General features: G+C 49.2%; 1 protein-coding gene across 1 annotated transcript in view; it reads right to left on the minus strand.

The window, feature by feature from the left end:
* Positions 1–15,861, minus strand: part of EML5 (EMAP like 5) — a 1,994,219-nt gene that overhangs the window by 919,104 nt on the left and 1,059,254 nt on the right. Inside the window, exon 15 of the mRNA XM_069208148.1 lies at positions 384–489. Within this exon, the coding sequence (XP_069064249.1) occupies positions 384–489 (106 nt within the window). The remainder of the gene's footprint in view (positions 1–383; positions 490–15,861) is intronic.

Here is a 15,861-nt window from a genome sequence, read left to right on the forward strand (position 1 = left end):
GCACACAAATGCCTTCTGCCTGTCCCTACATTCTGTCAGGCGAAGAAGACGTGTGAATATGAGGCACGTGTGTGGGCCCACCTGTGCAGGTGCACTTGCCTGCGTGTAAAGTCACAACCGAACATTTATTTTCTTATTGGCATATATGAAAATAAAATAAATGCGTTTAACTAAGTGGTGTCATTTAGCCCCGTGTAAATAAAGGTCATGTTATCAACTGGCTACTGTAACAGTACTTGGTTGATATTTGCCAGTAGATTCTTTTCAGCTGAATACTATTAAAATAATACAGTGAACAGTTGCCAGACCACTAGTAAGAAAATCACAGCTGACCTCCAAGCAGTCACTTTCACTGATGAGGAATGCATAGAAATAGCACCTACCTGAAAAGTCCACCGCACACACTCCAAAATGGTGGTAGCCCTTTAAGACCGATAGTGGCTTGATGGTCTCAGTGTCCCATATATGGACTGTGCAATCACGTCCAACCTAAAAAGTAAGGAAAGCGTAAATGAGATGGAGTTGTCATTCTGCATGCTAGCGGTATATTGTTCCTGTATTAGAACTTTTTTGTGTTATTGTTTTCCTATAAATACCGTCTCACGCACCACTCAGACTGAAATTTCTAACTGAAGTTATGCTTTGGATTTAGAAATGCGAAACAAAATTTAGTGCATGACGTTTGCAACTTATTAGAATATACAAGTAGTGTTTGAATGTATTTGTTTAGAAATAATAAACTTTTTCAAGGAAAACATAAGAAAAAGGACATCAAAAGAGGGCATTTTAATCCAAGAATTTCTTGTTATTTGACTTCTTTCATTACATGCACTATTTTAGGTATGTGAATGAGTGCAAAAGAGCAAATACAATCTCTTACACTAACTCCCTTTGCCTTAATGCTGCCAGCTACCATGGGTATTCTCTCATGCAAGGCTTTGAACATTGTTCACTATGCCATCTGTGGTCAAGGAAGGGAGTGACAGGAAGAAAAGAGAGAGGACATGATAGAGTATACTGAGGGAGAAATAGAGGATGGAAGGAGAGCGACTGAGTAAAGAGGATGAAGAGAAAGAGTTTGGTGCGAGGCAGGACGGGTTTGGTCATTTTTGCTAGAGGTTGTAAATAGTTCCTATTCCGCCTCTGCCTATGGTGCCGGCCTGATCACTCAAACTTTGCTCATCCTGATTCAAAGAGGCCTCTCCAATAGAAACCATCCTGAGCCTCTCTTCGTTCAGAAAGTCTTGCACTATCAATACTTATTTCCTGGACTAGACTGCCAGGGTTGGCAATATGGTCCCAGCATGAACAAGGGCCATCCAATGACCACCTTGAATTCTGGAGAGTGATATAGACCTAGTTGTTCTCAAACGTAAGCACAGGTCCAACTAGCAGAAGATGATATATATCAAGCAGGTCTCAATCTGTTTACACCTCTATGCAGCACCCCACGCATAGGTGCAGCTACAAAAAGACTTCCACAACATGATTGGAGGACCCGGGGGCGTGGCCAAGGTCCTGGAGATGGCGCACGCCTGAATTTCTCGCTCCGGAGGGGCCGGCGAGAAAACGTTCAAAAGCACGCCTTCTCTGGGCCGATCGGGGTCCGAGCGGAGGGGCTGAGCCGACGGAGGTGGCCGGGCGTGATCGGGCCCCCGTGGCGACCCCGAAGGGTGCCGGGGGCGGAATCGGCCCGTCGGCGAGATCTAGGACCGGAGGCCTGGGAGCGCGGCCGAAGCCGAGGCCTTGCGTTGGGCCGCGACCCGACACGGTGCGAGGGCGGACGGCCCAAAAACAGCGGGGGAATCTGGTCGAGTCTCCCCGCGGCTGCGGGGGTGCCAGTGGGGGCCCAAGTGAGGACGCGCCCAGTCGGGGTGCGCCGGGGCAGCGCATCTGGACACGGGCGGCCCTCTGAAAACACAGGGGCCGGCCCGCGATTGAGATCGTGGCCTCGCGCTGGGCTGCGGACTGAAGCGGCTCGGGGGCGGTCGGCCCGAGGACAGCGGGGGACTCTAGATGAGTCTCCCCGCTGCGGCGGTGATGCCGATTGGGGTCCGGGGGCCCAATTGAAGACACGCCCCGTCGGGCGGCGGAGTGGCGCTACCCCTGGGAGCAGGCGTGGCCCCAGAGAGGGTCGGGGCCGGAGCGAGGCCACAAGGGAGACGGAGCAACACGCCGCCGAGGTGGCGGTGCGACCCGGGGACATCCTGCGGGGCCGCTTGGCTGGAGGAGGAGCTCTGGGCCCTGGCAAACACTGAAGAAGCGGAGAGAGTAGCGGACAACGAACCCTGGTAAGCCCCTGTGGGCACTGATGAGATTGTGGCGGGACAGGTGGTCCTTTTGAGGAGTGTGCCGGAGTGGAGCGGCCCGGGACTGCGCCGAGCCGAGACCCCTGGGAGCTGACCTGGAGACAGGGGCAGGAGGAACCAACTGACAGGATCAAGCCAGCGAAGCAAAAGGATCAATCGGTGGCGCTGGTGAGTGGCGGATCACGCCCTGGGGGGGAGCGGTGAATGGAATGCCCAGCAGATGGAATCGCAGACTCCCCCGGGTGCCCGGGAGCGCCAGAGACCCCTAAACGAGCAGCATGGAGGGCAGCATACAAGAGGGGAATAGCCCTAGAGGGGTGACTGAGGGTGCCTAAAAGTGACTTTGGCGCAACAAGGAGTGCAAGAGGGAGGCAATATAGGAGCCAGGAGGAAGGGGGACAAATGCGAGCCTACGACGCACTAAAGGGACCGTAGCTGAAGAGATTAGGGCTAAACAGAAAGTGTCTGCGCGGAGCCCCCAGCGCCACAACCCGAAAACAGCGGGTCCCGATGGGGTGCAGGGATCCTGCTGAGGACAAACCGGGAACAAAGGTGCGGCCTATGGAGAGTGGGGAGTGAAGACCCGGAGAGGAACTATAGATACCGCTGGGGCTACTGTCGGGGCCCCTGGGGTGCGGCCTTCCTCCGGCCCGATGTCCCCCAAGAGCCACCACAAGAACAGAACCATGGACATCGCAGCTCCGGCCGTGAGCGGGGAACCGGGCCCACAGGACCACACGCAGGTCAAAGTCCAGGATACTCTAGATAAAATACTCGGGGCGATTGAGGACACAAAAGAAACGTTGCAGCGGGAGATCAGCCAAGTCGCGGTTGAGGTGAGCCTACTGAGAGCGGATCACCACAAACTGGTAGACAGAGTCAAAGAGACAGAAACCGCACTGGCGGACATTGCACCAAAACAGAAAGACCTGGCGGCCGAAGTGACTTCTCTTGTTGACAGAGTGACGCGCCTCGAAAAGAGAGCTGAAGATGCGGAGGGGAGGAACAGAAGGAATAATGTACACGTGGTGGGCCTCCCGGAGGGGGCCGAGGGGACGAGCATTGTTGAATTCCTGGAGAAGTGGTTCAGTACGACAGTGGCGCCCGGGCGCCTGACTCCTTTCTACACACTGGAGCGGGCGCACCGGGTACCAGCGAGACCCCTTGCTCCAGGTAGGCCCCCCCGGGCCGTGATAGCTAAACTGTTATACTACAGAGACAGGGACACCCTCCTGAGAGGGCCAGAGAATCGGGCCCATTTAAAGTTGCAAGCGGGGAGGTGACACTATTCCCGGACTTTACCCTGGAGGTACAAAACAAGCGAGCTTCGTTTCTGACAGTCAAGAGAGCCCTAAGAGAAGAAGGAATCCAGTACTCGCTACTCTACCCAGCCAGATTAAGAGTGATGCTGGAAGGGAAGACAACGTTCCTCCAGTCCCCTGAGGAGGCGTGGGAGTGGCTGGAGTCACATAGCTCCCAGGCGGGGGGGTCCGCAGGAGAGGGCCCGACTGGGGGCAGGGTTCGCCGAGCTCTGAAGGGATGGAAGCCAGAGACCGTCGACGACTGGCGCCTACGCAAACACAGAAGGAGAAAGGCAGGAAGGAAGCGATGGAAGCAGCGGCCCGCATGGGTGGTGAGGCGTCCCCCCAGGAAAGTCCTGGGGAAGAATCGGACGACACACTGGTGTCATCTGCGGGAGACCTGGAACACTCAGCCCGAGCCCCGAAGGTGACTCCACAAACGGCTGACGAACTTAGCTAACCAGGACCTGCGGAAGGCACCGGAGATAAGGCATGTCATGGGAACTAGCGGCCCCTCCGGACTTGGCCAACCCCCGGACCAGAACCTCGCCTATCTAACGGAATGGCGAGTACTGCTGACAAGTGGTTGAACAAGTTGCACTGTTGCACAGTTTGTTGGGCAACCTACAGGTTAAGAGGCGCCCTGGGGATCGGGAGTTGGGATACACAGTTACAAGTTAATATGGCAAAGTGGGTGGCGGAACTAGGTTACGGCAAAGTCATGAACACGCGGAAAAACAACTCCGAGGCCTGGGAGAGCCGGGGACAATGTCACCAGTCTGATATTATGAAATGGCAGATTACAATCTCTTGACCTGGAACGTTAGGGGGATGGGCACACCAGCTAAAAGGCACAAAATACTCTCCTATTTAAAGAGAAGGGGTGTACAGGTGGCATTACTGCAGGAGACTCACTTGGCGCCTGGGGAGGGAGAGAAACTAAGACGCAGGTGGAGGGGGCAAGTGTTTGCATCGGAATACTCAGCCTACGCGAGAGGTGTATTGGTATGGATCAGAGCGGGGGTCCCTTTCACAATGATCTCTTCCAACATAGACCGGGAGGGAAGATTCGTGATATTAGAGGGGAGGCTACATGGTATACCGATAGTCTTGAGTTGCATTTATGCCCCCAACCAAGACCAGGTACCCTTCTTGACGGGCCTGTCGAGACACCTTACACGCCAATGCACAGGAGAACTATTAGTAGGGGGGGATTTTAACGCAGTGCTAGACACAAACATGGACAGGTCCACTCCGCCTCTACAGGGGGCAGCGACAATTAAAACAGCCAAAAGGTTAGGCGAGTGGTTGGACACATGGGGGTTGACGGATGTCTGGCGAGTGCATCACCCAACTGCTAGAGATTACTCTTACTACTCGGGTCTCCACCGGGTGCACACTAGAATTGACAGAGTGGTCTGCACTGCAGGCCTGATAAATAATATGACGCGCTTAGAATATCTAGCCCGCACCCTGTCTGACCATAATCCCTTGCTAATAACGATGAGGGTGTCGGAGGATAGACCCCCAATACCGTCATGGAGACTGTCCCCCTCAGCACTTGAAGACCAGGCGTATAGGGAGGCCCTACACTGTCATCTAACAGAATATACTGAGACGAACAGTGGGTCCGCCTCCTCTAGGGCCTCGGAGTGGGAGGCACTCAAGGTGGTGACGAGGGGCTTCTGCTTGGGGCAATCAGTGGGGGTGAAGCTCACACTTGAAAAGGAACTGAGTGTCCTGGAGAAGGTTATGCATGAGGGGGAGTTGGGACAGGGGAAGGCAGCTCAGGAAAATGAAGAATATAACTGTGCCCGCAGGCAACACTCCAGGATTGAGGAACAGACAGGTGCCACAATATGCAAATATATTTAGCATCCCTGCAGGCGGAGGAGGGTAGTTCGGGGAGACTGTTGGCATGGCTGGTCCGCCCAGGGGGGCAGGGTGAGCCTATCACATATGTGCTAGATGGGGAGGGATCTCGCAGGCTCAGAACGGGCCCCATAAATGACGCATTCAGGGAATACTATACGCAGATGTACGGGAAACCCAGCGAACTGCGGACGGAGACCTTCGACAGGTACTTACAGCAAACTCCACTGCCGACACTGAGTGCAGAGGAGAGAGATAGCCTGGGGGGGACCAGTGTCGGTGGAGGAAGTAAGCGAGGCCATTGCGCAGTTAGCACCTGGGAAGACCCCTGGAACAGACGGTCTCCCCATGGATTTTTATAAAAAATACAGGTCCCTGCTGGCCCCCCAACTGACAGAGATGTATGCGGAGGCACTGCATCATGGAGAGCTACCATGCACGCTGCGGGAAGCTTTGGTGGTGCCACTCCCCAAGACAAAAGCCAGGGAAGCTTCGGTGACGGACTTTAGGCCTTTATCAATGTTAAACAGCAATTTCAAGATTCTTAGCAAGATTATGGCTGATCGGCTGCTCCCCCTCATGACCAAGTTAGTGCACACGGACCAGAACGGCTTTGTCCCTGGCCGCAGTACCTCCCTGAATCTGAGACGGGTTTTTATGGTTTTGCACATGCCCAAGGACCTGAAGCCGCCAACGGGGTCTTGCTCGCGGTAGACTTCGAGAAAGCCTTTGACTCTATTAGGTGGGACTATCTAAGGACGGTGATGCTTAAAATGGGGCTGGGGGAGGAGTGGGTGAACTGGGTGGACCTGTTGTACTCATCCCCACTAGCAAGAGTTAAGACCGGAAGGACGATTTCCAGTGCATACCCAGTATTCCGGGGAACCAGGCAGGGCTGCCCCTTGTCCCCACTACTGTTTGCCCTGGCAATTGAGCCCCTGGCATCGCAGCTGCGGTATGAAGGCATGGGCAAGGGAATCGTTTGGGGTTCGACTGAGCATATTGTTTCTCTGTATGCTGATGACATACTTCTCTACTTGAGGGACGGGACAAGAGGACTCACGTGGGCATTGGGGATCCTGGAAGACTTCGGGGGCTTATCCGGACTTCGCCTTAATCGGAGGAAAATATTTGTGTTCCCCGTGCTGTCAGGCAGCGCGCGCCCTGATGCGTGCCCAGCGGATGTAAACTGGGCCCCGCGGACTTTTAAATACCTGGGCATACAAATATTTCACGAATTGAGCGACCTCAGGGACGGTAATCTTGGCAGGACACTCAGATCCCTGCGCTCCTCGGTGGGGTTCTGGAGATCATTGAAACTATCAATAATGGCCAGAGTGGCGCTCTCAAAAATGATCATGCTTCCACGCCTCCTCTACTACTTTGCTAACTTACCACTACAGATCCCCTCTGCATGGTTCCGAGAGTTGAACGCTCTGGTTAGAGAGCTGATATGGGATGAGGGTCGCAGGAGAACGGCGCTCTCGACTATCTGTAGACCGACACATCTGGGGGTCTGGGTGCCCCTGACTTCGAGGCTTATTACTTGGCATCCCAGTTGCAATGGGTGGCCGGCTGGCTGGCGGGCAGGGGACAGCTGGACCTGTCTACCGCACACGGAGTAATAGACACAGCTCGGTTGGCAGCAAGTATGGCGGGCAGGAAGATTGCCCCCATAAGAGACAACATACTGTGCAAAGTGGCAATGAAATGCTGGAAGCGGTGCACGAAAAGGACTGGGGTGGGGCCACCATACTCGCCCGCTCTGCCGCTGGTGGTCGTCACCCGGGAGCGGGGGAGCAGGGGGGCTGGGACCATGGACGAGAGCAGGGATGGTGACAATGGGGGGGCTATTCAAGGAAGGGGTGTTGAGGAGCTTCACTGATGTAACAGAGGGGGGAGTGCCACAAGGACTATTTTTACTCTACAGGAAGCTGGTGCACACCCTGAAAGATCATTGGGACACGATTAACGCGGAACCCTCTGTCCACGGGGTGTTGCACCTCCTGTTGACAGCAGGAGAGGAACCTCACTTGATTGCTAAAATCTACCGGGCCCAAATAGAGGCAGCGGTGGACCCCCTGCATTCCCTAAGAGAAAAATGGGTGAGGACAATTGGGTGGGACCTGTCTGAGTCAGAGTGGACCAGAGCGCTAGCTTATCCCAGGATAATCTCGCGCAACACGAGGCTGAGATACATCCAATACAACTACCTACACAGAACATACCTCACTCCTCAACGGCTGCACCGCATATATGGGGGGGCGCCCAGGACATGCCCCAGATGTGGGGATGGAGAGGCCGACTTTGATCACATGATGTGGGGATGTTCGACACTCCAGAGGGGTTGGGACGCGATGATGGCAGACCTCACAGAGTTGTGCGGGGCGGAGCTCCGGCCGGCCCCCACTGTGTGTTTATTGGGCCTTAGAGCTGGCGTCAAATGGAGTAGGGTTGGGGGTCGTTTCCTTGACTTGTCCCTAGCCCTCTATAAAAGACTGATTGTGAAGGGCTGGAAGTCACCCGGCTGCCCCTCTCTGTCTGAATGGAGAAGTGATGTCACAAGATGGTCCAGGGCTGAGCTGCAGGTCCTTAAAGTCAAGGAGGCCAGGGGAGTTCGCCAGACCCCCATCGCTTCGGAGTGGGAAAACCTAGTGACAAACTGGGATGACCTAACGAAGAGACCGATAGAGCCTGAGGGGGTGGGATGAACTAGCTGAAACGGCCAATAGATATGATTGCAGGGGAAGGCCCCTGAAACCAGGACGGGAGAAATGCCAAACGCCCCGCCAAGCCAAACGTAGGGACGGAGAGGAGGGGGGGATAGGACACAATAACTAAAAAGATAGAGGAGGGGGGGGGGGGGCGGAGTACCGGCCACCTCTACATGATAAGAAACGCCCCGGCAATCCTCCCTTTAGAAATTAAGCAGATCCACCCATATAAGCCAATAAGTTTATTTACAGTTTGAAGTTGAGTTAAGTCTGTTATTAGGTCACCAAATACAAAGGTAACAAGGGGCACTGAAAGAACTGACGCCCAAAAACGGATTTATTAAAGAGCTGGAAACAATGATGTATAAATGTTAATTTGTAATTGAAATGAACAGGTGATTGTGAAACACATTGAGAACAAAGCATAATAGAGACGCGGCTCAGTTAGTAGAAATGTATAATAAAGACAAAATGTTACTGCAAATAGACCTACATATGTAAAACAGCAAACAGTTAATAAAAACATATTTGAAAAAAAAAACATGATTGGAGGACCCTCGGAACCTACCTGAGGACAATGAACACTTCCCACAACAGGTCACACTATAAACCCACACTGTACCAACCATGCAAGGCAAAGGGGGCAGCCATCCTCTAGCCATGAAGAGGCATTAGAAGAGATGAACACATGTTAAAATTTGGAATAACATTATGGAGACACAGCTTGACAGGCTTCAAATGTCTAAAGTAACCTCATTCCAATTTTAAGCAACAATTTGGGTATGTTATTATGCGTGCACTGAACAAATTACTTGTTTTACTAATTCTGTTTACTGGAAAACCGCATTAATCCGACTTTGATATGGACAAAGGAATCCATCAGTACCAAGCCAACCCTCCTGATTCAGGAGGAAGACTACCGATTTCAAGGCTAGCGCCCCGCCCCCGCTCCCCGCCTTCCTAATCCCTTACATGCAGAGACCCCATTCTGAGTTTTGTAAAACTGCCAAAAATAAAATGTTAATGCCTGGTATGCTTTAATCTCCCCCTCCAAGAATTAACCATGACATCAAAGGTTAATGGTTTGTCCTTAATGCCCCACTTGCCTGCTCTAAAATGTTGACATGAATGTGATCCTCTTTAGCGACGTTCCTGTCATACTTATTGTTCTATGTTTGTTGTAAGAAAGGTTCATTTGTGTCATGGGGCAAACACCCTTTCATTTCGTGCAGGGTTGTAGATCAGATAGCAGCCATGAGCGGATGCAGTTTCACTGGAAAGAGCGCCCCTTCCGATTTCATTGGTGAATGTATGCGAAGTGAGCCCCAAAGTGGTACAAGGGTCAGATTTACTCATCTTTAATACAATATAGCACAGCAAATTTAGAAAAAAAGGCGCAGTAAATTCTTAGCCTGCTGTTGGTATCATCCTCTCTGCATGTGCACATACAGATTGCTTCGCACAAAGCGCAATCTCAAACTATGTATGGTGCGTATTCTATCTCGCATACAATTTGTACTGGAAAGATGCCCTTCCATATCCAATTCTTATACCTAGACAAACTCAGAAAAATTCCATTGGATGTATGCTTTGCTGTGCTACACACATTCAAAATTTGTATTATTTTTAAAATAAACACATTCCTCCTTAATGCCTGCTTCAAGGAGGTGTTAGTTTTCGATGCAAAGCCCAGTCTGGCTAATGATTGGGCTTTGCATCAAATCCTACGGGTATTAGCACTGAACCATCCCAAAAATGACCTGGTAATGCCCCGTTGATGAAAAGCAGCGCGAATGTGTTTATGGTGAAAAAGGTGCACCTTTCAACCACAAAAACCTTTTATTCTGGCAGCAACTCCACTGTAAACTGTGGCATTGCTTTGAGTCAGTGTAAAGCCTTTGTAAATGCAGACCTGGCACGTCTGTATTACACCATTTTAAAGGTGAATTCCATCATTTGCTTGGGGCAATGGCCCCACGCAAATGAGATAACACTTTGCCTCTGTGCCACATTACAAACACAGGTGCAGGAGAAAAGGAACTTTTGGGAGGTGCATTTACTTTATGCCACATGGGAGGTGGTACACAGTCAGAGTAGTCTCCTTGATAGTGGGAATGGCGATCCCAGAAATACCCCCATGGTATCTGCCTGCATACAGGTGCAGTGCTCTACTGCACCGCTTGCAGGGGAATGTCTGACCTCCTTTCAAATGCAGGCGGAGTTGCCACCTGCACAGTGAAAGGCGGATGGCTGCTTCAAACAGCTGGTTTGTGTTTCACAAATACACTTCCACCAGGAAAAGAATAAGCTTGTGGCTGCACTAGGCACAAAAGGTTGCACTGTCCTAGTCTGTAACTGGCGTAACCTTTAAAACGTGCTACAATACAAGCAGGGACCGTTCATCCTATTTATAATAAGAGTCCATGGGCTGCATTACACAAAGTGCTCGGGGAGTGCATGTGTGCCTGCTTTCTGTGCAGAAGCCCACACTTCCTTAGAATTTCATAGTATTTCACTGTCAGTGTAATAACTATCCAAGCTCCACGGGTCTGTCCAAATCTCCCACTGTCCGTATTTCTATGCATCCAACAGATGGTGGTGCTGTCTACCTAATTTAGCGACTAGCACAACAACAGTTGTTTATCAATTCAATATACCTTAACAATGATTAATACCGGCTGCCTAACAATAGTTTGGGGCCTAGAATAGTCTGTATTGACGCATTTGTTTGACTGTGATAGTTAGTAGTTGGTTTGGTACTGTCAGTGGCAGCGCTGACAAGGGCAACTGATAGTGAAAGAGACTTACAAATTAGGCACTGTGTTCAACTGTCTCTGACTGCAGTCAGTTCGAATGTGGTCATATTTGAAACTGTATGAAACAGCTAAGCCACACTGTCTTCTCATTACATAGCTTTAGTAACAAATGTAGGACCTCATGTCTAGTTGGTTCTCTGGTTTTGTAGTTCCACGTTTGGCACGGAGCTTCTAGAATGGCACCATGTGTCAAAAAATGGGCAATACGGCTGATTCCCCCCGCTGATTTTTGTTATCACCTCCCCTGATGCCACAAGACTAGTGTCCAGGCTATTTCACGCTATTGTTGCCCAGTGGCAGGGCACTGATAATGGGGGGTGGGGGGGGGAGGGGGCAGTGTTGCCTGGGAGAGAGATTTGGGGCATCCAATACCTGAGGTGATGTGGCAGTACTGCTGTAGACAAACAAAACGTGTTTCTCCTAATTATTGCCACAATTTGCTACACTATAAGTTCTTACACCAAGTATACGCGACCCCAGAGAGATTGACCAGGACTGATCCAGCCTGGTCTTACTTCTGTCTTAAATGCAAGGCTGACAACGCTGACTTTATACACCTTGCCTGGACATGTTCCACGATCCAAGTATACTGGACTAAAGTCTTGACAATTATCACAGCCATAACAGAGGACCCTCTCCCCCTTATCCTCCTCTTGGCTGTTTGCTATCCATGGAAGCTAATGCAGACTCAGACATGCCACTTGATGATTGCTTTATAGTCTGACCACCCAGTCAGCTGCATGTGGTCTTTTGCATTACTAGCTACGCTGATCTTTGGCGATTCCTTTTGTGTACTGTTGGATGCCTGTTCTATGCTCACCAGCCTGTTCCCTTCATGTTGTAATAGTTTGCTCAATTATCATGCCATCTGCAGTAATGAATTGCGTTTCGTCGTCACTAAGCTGTGCCCTCGCGCAGTTATCTTTGTCCTCTGTTATATTTCATTTGGTATGTGACTACTGTATGTACGTGCTATTGATAAATAATAAACACATTAAAAAAATAAAATAAAGAAACTGTCCAATATGGAATATCAGACTAAAGATGTTTAATGTGAGCAGTCCTCCCCCTTCAGTCCCCTACACGTTATATACTCCCCCCCACTTATATCTTCATGTTTGCCAGACAATAATTTATTAAGTTCAGGGTTGAAGAACTCTTGCCTCTTTCTTCCATCACCCTAAACATCTAGTCTTTTTGCCTCACTCTTGCAGGTTCTTATCATCCCTGCTTTCTCTCTTTTTGTTACTATTTACTTGTATTTTACTTCTTTTTCTGCCTTTCTCTTGCTCTGGGTCACAGTTTGATGATGCAAAAATTCCTGGCCCCCAAATATGAGAGCTGGTGCCCACCAACTTCGACCTCCACTGCAGCTAACTAAACCACAATGTGAAGGGGTGCTTACCGGAGGCTGTATGTGAAGTTGTAACCATAAATATAGTTCACACTTTAAATTTTCTTGGTGCATAACCTACGGATAGTTCGTTGTATAGCACAGTCATACAGCAGCGGTTTACTCGAGCCCCAACACTGAAATGCCTTCAACTGTACCAATTTAACATACAGAGAACATTCAGGTTTTCAAACCACTACCTGAACTTACGGTGATACAAACTATACATAAAAGGAAGGGTGTTCCAGAGGGAGAAGTCAGGATGTAAAAGCCACAACCATCTTTCCACTGTCTGTGAAAATGAGAAATCTTCAGCAAGAGTGTAATGAAGAGGATGAGCCATTATGTAATATGGATTCGTTACAATTAAGAAAGTCAGAAGAGTCATGGTGCTTAGAATGTAGTAACTGTGATAGGGCAAACAGTCATGTGACACATATCCTCGTGTAATGCAGAAGTGTACAAGGAGCTTTATATGGTAGACATGGACATAGAGAGCAATTCAACTACGGAGGAATGTTGTAGGTAGAACGCTGCTTAATATTGTAAACCATTTTACACTTCTAAACACACGAATACAAAGGACAGGAATTGAAGGTGTAGTATTTAATTGCTTAAACCTTACCTCACTGATAGAGCTCAGATGATTACAATTCAAAATTTACTCCAAAAACTGTGGATCAAGATGTCCCTCCAGCTCAATGCTTGCTCTTCCCCTATTTAATCTATATATTGAACCACTAGGATGCCTATTCAAAGAGGCCGGGATCCTTTATCACCTCTAGGCTGTTGTCACCCATCTCTACCTCAAGGTGTCCTCCGCACTCAACATCTCACTTCTTGCCACCACCCTCAACATCAGCCAAGAATGGAAGATGTCTCATTGCCTAAAATGGAACCGCTCTAAAACCGAATTTCTTCTCATCTTTATCTCAAACTCTCCACCTTCAGTTCAATCATGGATGAATAATCGGAACATTTTTAACAGTAACCGTACCCTCGTTGATTGTGTCAAATCCCTAGGCATCATCTTGGGCAAAAGACAACCTCCAATCCCAAATTCACAGATACCAAGAATGTATGCTTCCAACTGCGCCTTCTTTGTGCAACCGGACGCTACTTTCTTGAACAAGACCTAAAAAGTCTTGTCCAATCTCATCCTCTCCAGACTGGGCTACTGTAATTCTTTTCTTACAGTCCTCCCCAAGACTCAACTATATCCTTTAAAATCCATCCTCCATTCATCTGCGCATTTTGACTAAGGGGCCAAAAGAAATTACTATATCACACCTATGCAGATTAGTCTTCGCTGGCTTCCGACTGAAGATAGGTCCATATACCAGACTGAATCTATCACGCATAAAGCCATTCATACCTCCACCCCTTGCTACCTAGCAAACAAACTCAAGATGTCTGAAAATCTTCTGCTCGAACCTCCAACTTTCGAAAGGGAAAAACTTAAGGCACAATCTTTCTCAGGTAATGCAACTAGAATTTGGAACTTGCTACTTCCAAACCTTCGCACCACCACCTCCTACCTGATCTTTAAAAAGGACCTTAAAATTCTTCTCTTCCAAAGACATTTCTCTCAATAACACTTCTCACCAAGCTCCCAAACTTGCATGCACCCTCAAAATTAATGGTGTGATCCTGACTTTAAAATGCCACTCTCAAGAACTAGAATGACCGGCTTCAACTCTGTAAATATATAATATTTATTTGTGTAACCTTTATCGCTTCAACTTTTCTAAATCTGTAATGAATAGGTAAATTTGTATATACGTAACTCTCACCATGAGTAACTGTAGTAGCCCTAAGTATTGTCACCTACTTCCCTGTTACTCTGAATTTCTCATGCAACATTGTTCTTTGCTCTGCTGTAAAGTGCTCTAGCACCTCTGGGTAATGTCTGTATTATTTGAAAATGCATACTAAATAAATAGTACACGGTTGGTGCTTCTGGTGAGTAGACATTCTGGATCTCCCCAGACAGTCCTGGTTTTCAGAGTGCTGTCCTGGTGTCCCGACGCTTTCCTTCATTTCAAATACACGTTTTGGTTTTTGGGACAAAGGTCAAGTCAGGCTGCAAACGCCAACTAAAAGGTATACTATCATTTAGTAACTTTTCTGTTTCTTCAGGCAGTGCAAGGGGAAGTCGGCTTATGCTACTAGCAGAGGGGAGACAGACTGGGGAGGAGGGCAGGAACTTATCATAACATTAGCAATGGCAGGACCTCTACCCTGAGAACCCCTGCCCTCCTCCTCACTCTGTCTCCCCTCTGCTGGAAGCATGCAGCCGACATCCCCTGCACTGCCTGAAAGAAACTGAGAAATTACTCAAGGATGGTGTATATCTACTTAAGGAGCATACACACACACACACACACACGCACGCACACACACACACACACAAACAACACCAGCACGCACACACAGACAACAGCCACTCCTGCCCCTTCTCTTCCACGCAAAAATCAGGATAGGCCAGACATGAAAGTAAGGTTAAATGCTTTAGTCCTACTTTTATATCTGGCCTGTCCCATTTTTTTTTGCGTAGATTTGTGAATGTGTGCCTATGCTAGGGTGACCAGACGTCCCGGATTTCCCCCAACAGTCCTGGTTTTTAGAGGACTGTCCTGGTGTCCCGACGCTTCTCTTAATGTAAAATAAATGTCCCGGTTTTTTGGGAAAAGGTCAGATTATTAAATATATGTCCCAGTTTTTGGGACAAAGGTCAGATCATCTCGGGAAGCACAAGTTAAAGGTATGATCTATAACAGACGCCTAGGGTGGCGTCGGTTGACTCAGTTGGCGTCGTGTTCGCCGTGATGATGTTGCGGTCGTATTTAGGCGCCACCCCTGCGCGCTGACCTCAGTTTCTTTTCACGACTTTCCACGCTAGTAGCGCGGAGCCATTAAGAACACTGAGAGTGGTGTGCCAAAACTAGGGCCCTTAAGGGGAGGTTCCTGTCCCTAGAAATCAGTTCGCAGTGTGGTGAGGATGGGCGGGTCAGTAAGGAATCTGCAACTAGAATATGTCTCTACCAGATATATCGTTACCGAAGGTAAGTAACTTGTACATCTGATAGAGACATCTAGTTGCAGATTCCTTCTTTTTGAGTCCAGACAGTGGAGTCTCTTCTCTTCATGAGAGGCATGTGGGGGTGCATAAAGGGTATGCAAGGTGATGGACTGTCCGACATGGAAGGGTATCACTAATTTAGGTAGAAAAGAAGCCCTCGTGCGAAGTACCACTTTGTCAGGATGTATGGCCAGGAAAGGTGGCTTAAATGACAGAGCCTGGAGCTCACTTACTCTGCGGGCAGAAGCAATGGCAACTAAAAAGACAGTCTTGATAGTTAGTAGCTATAAAGGGCAGTTGTGAAGCGGCTCAAATGGGGTACACATAAGATATGTCAATACCAGGTTGAGATCCAATTGGGGCATGATGAAAGG

The sequence above is a fragment of the Pleurodeles waltl genome, chromosome 9, assembly GCF_031143425.1.
Source record: "Pleurodeles waltl isolate 20211129_DDA chromosome 9, aPleWal1.hap1.20221129, whole genome shotgun sequence".
Lineage (NCBI taxonomy): Eukaryota > Metazoa > Chordata > Amphibia > Caudata > Salamandridae > Pleurodeles > Pleurodeles waltl.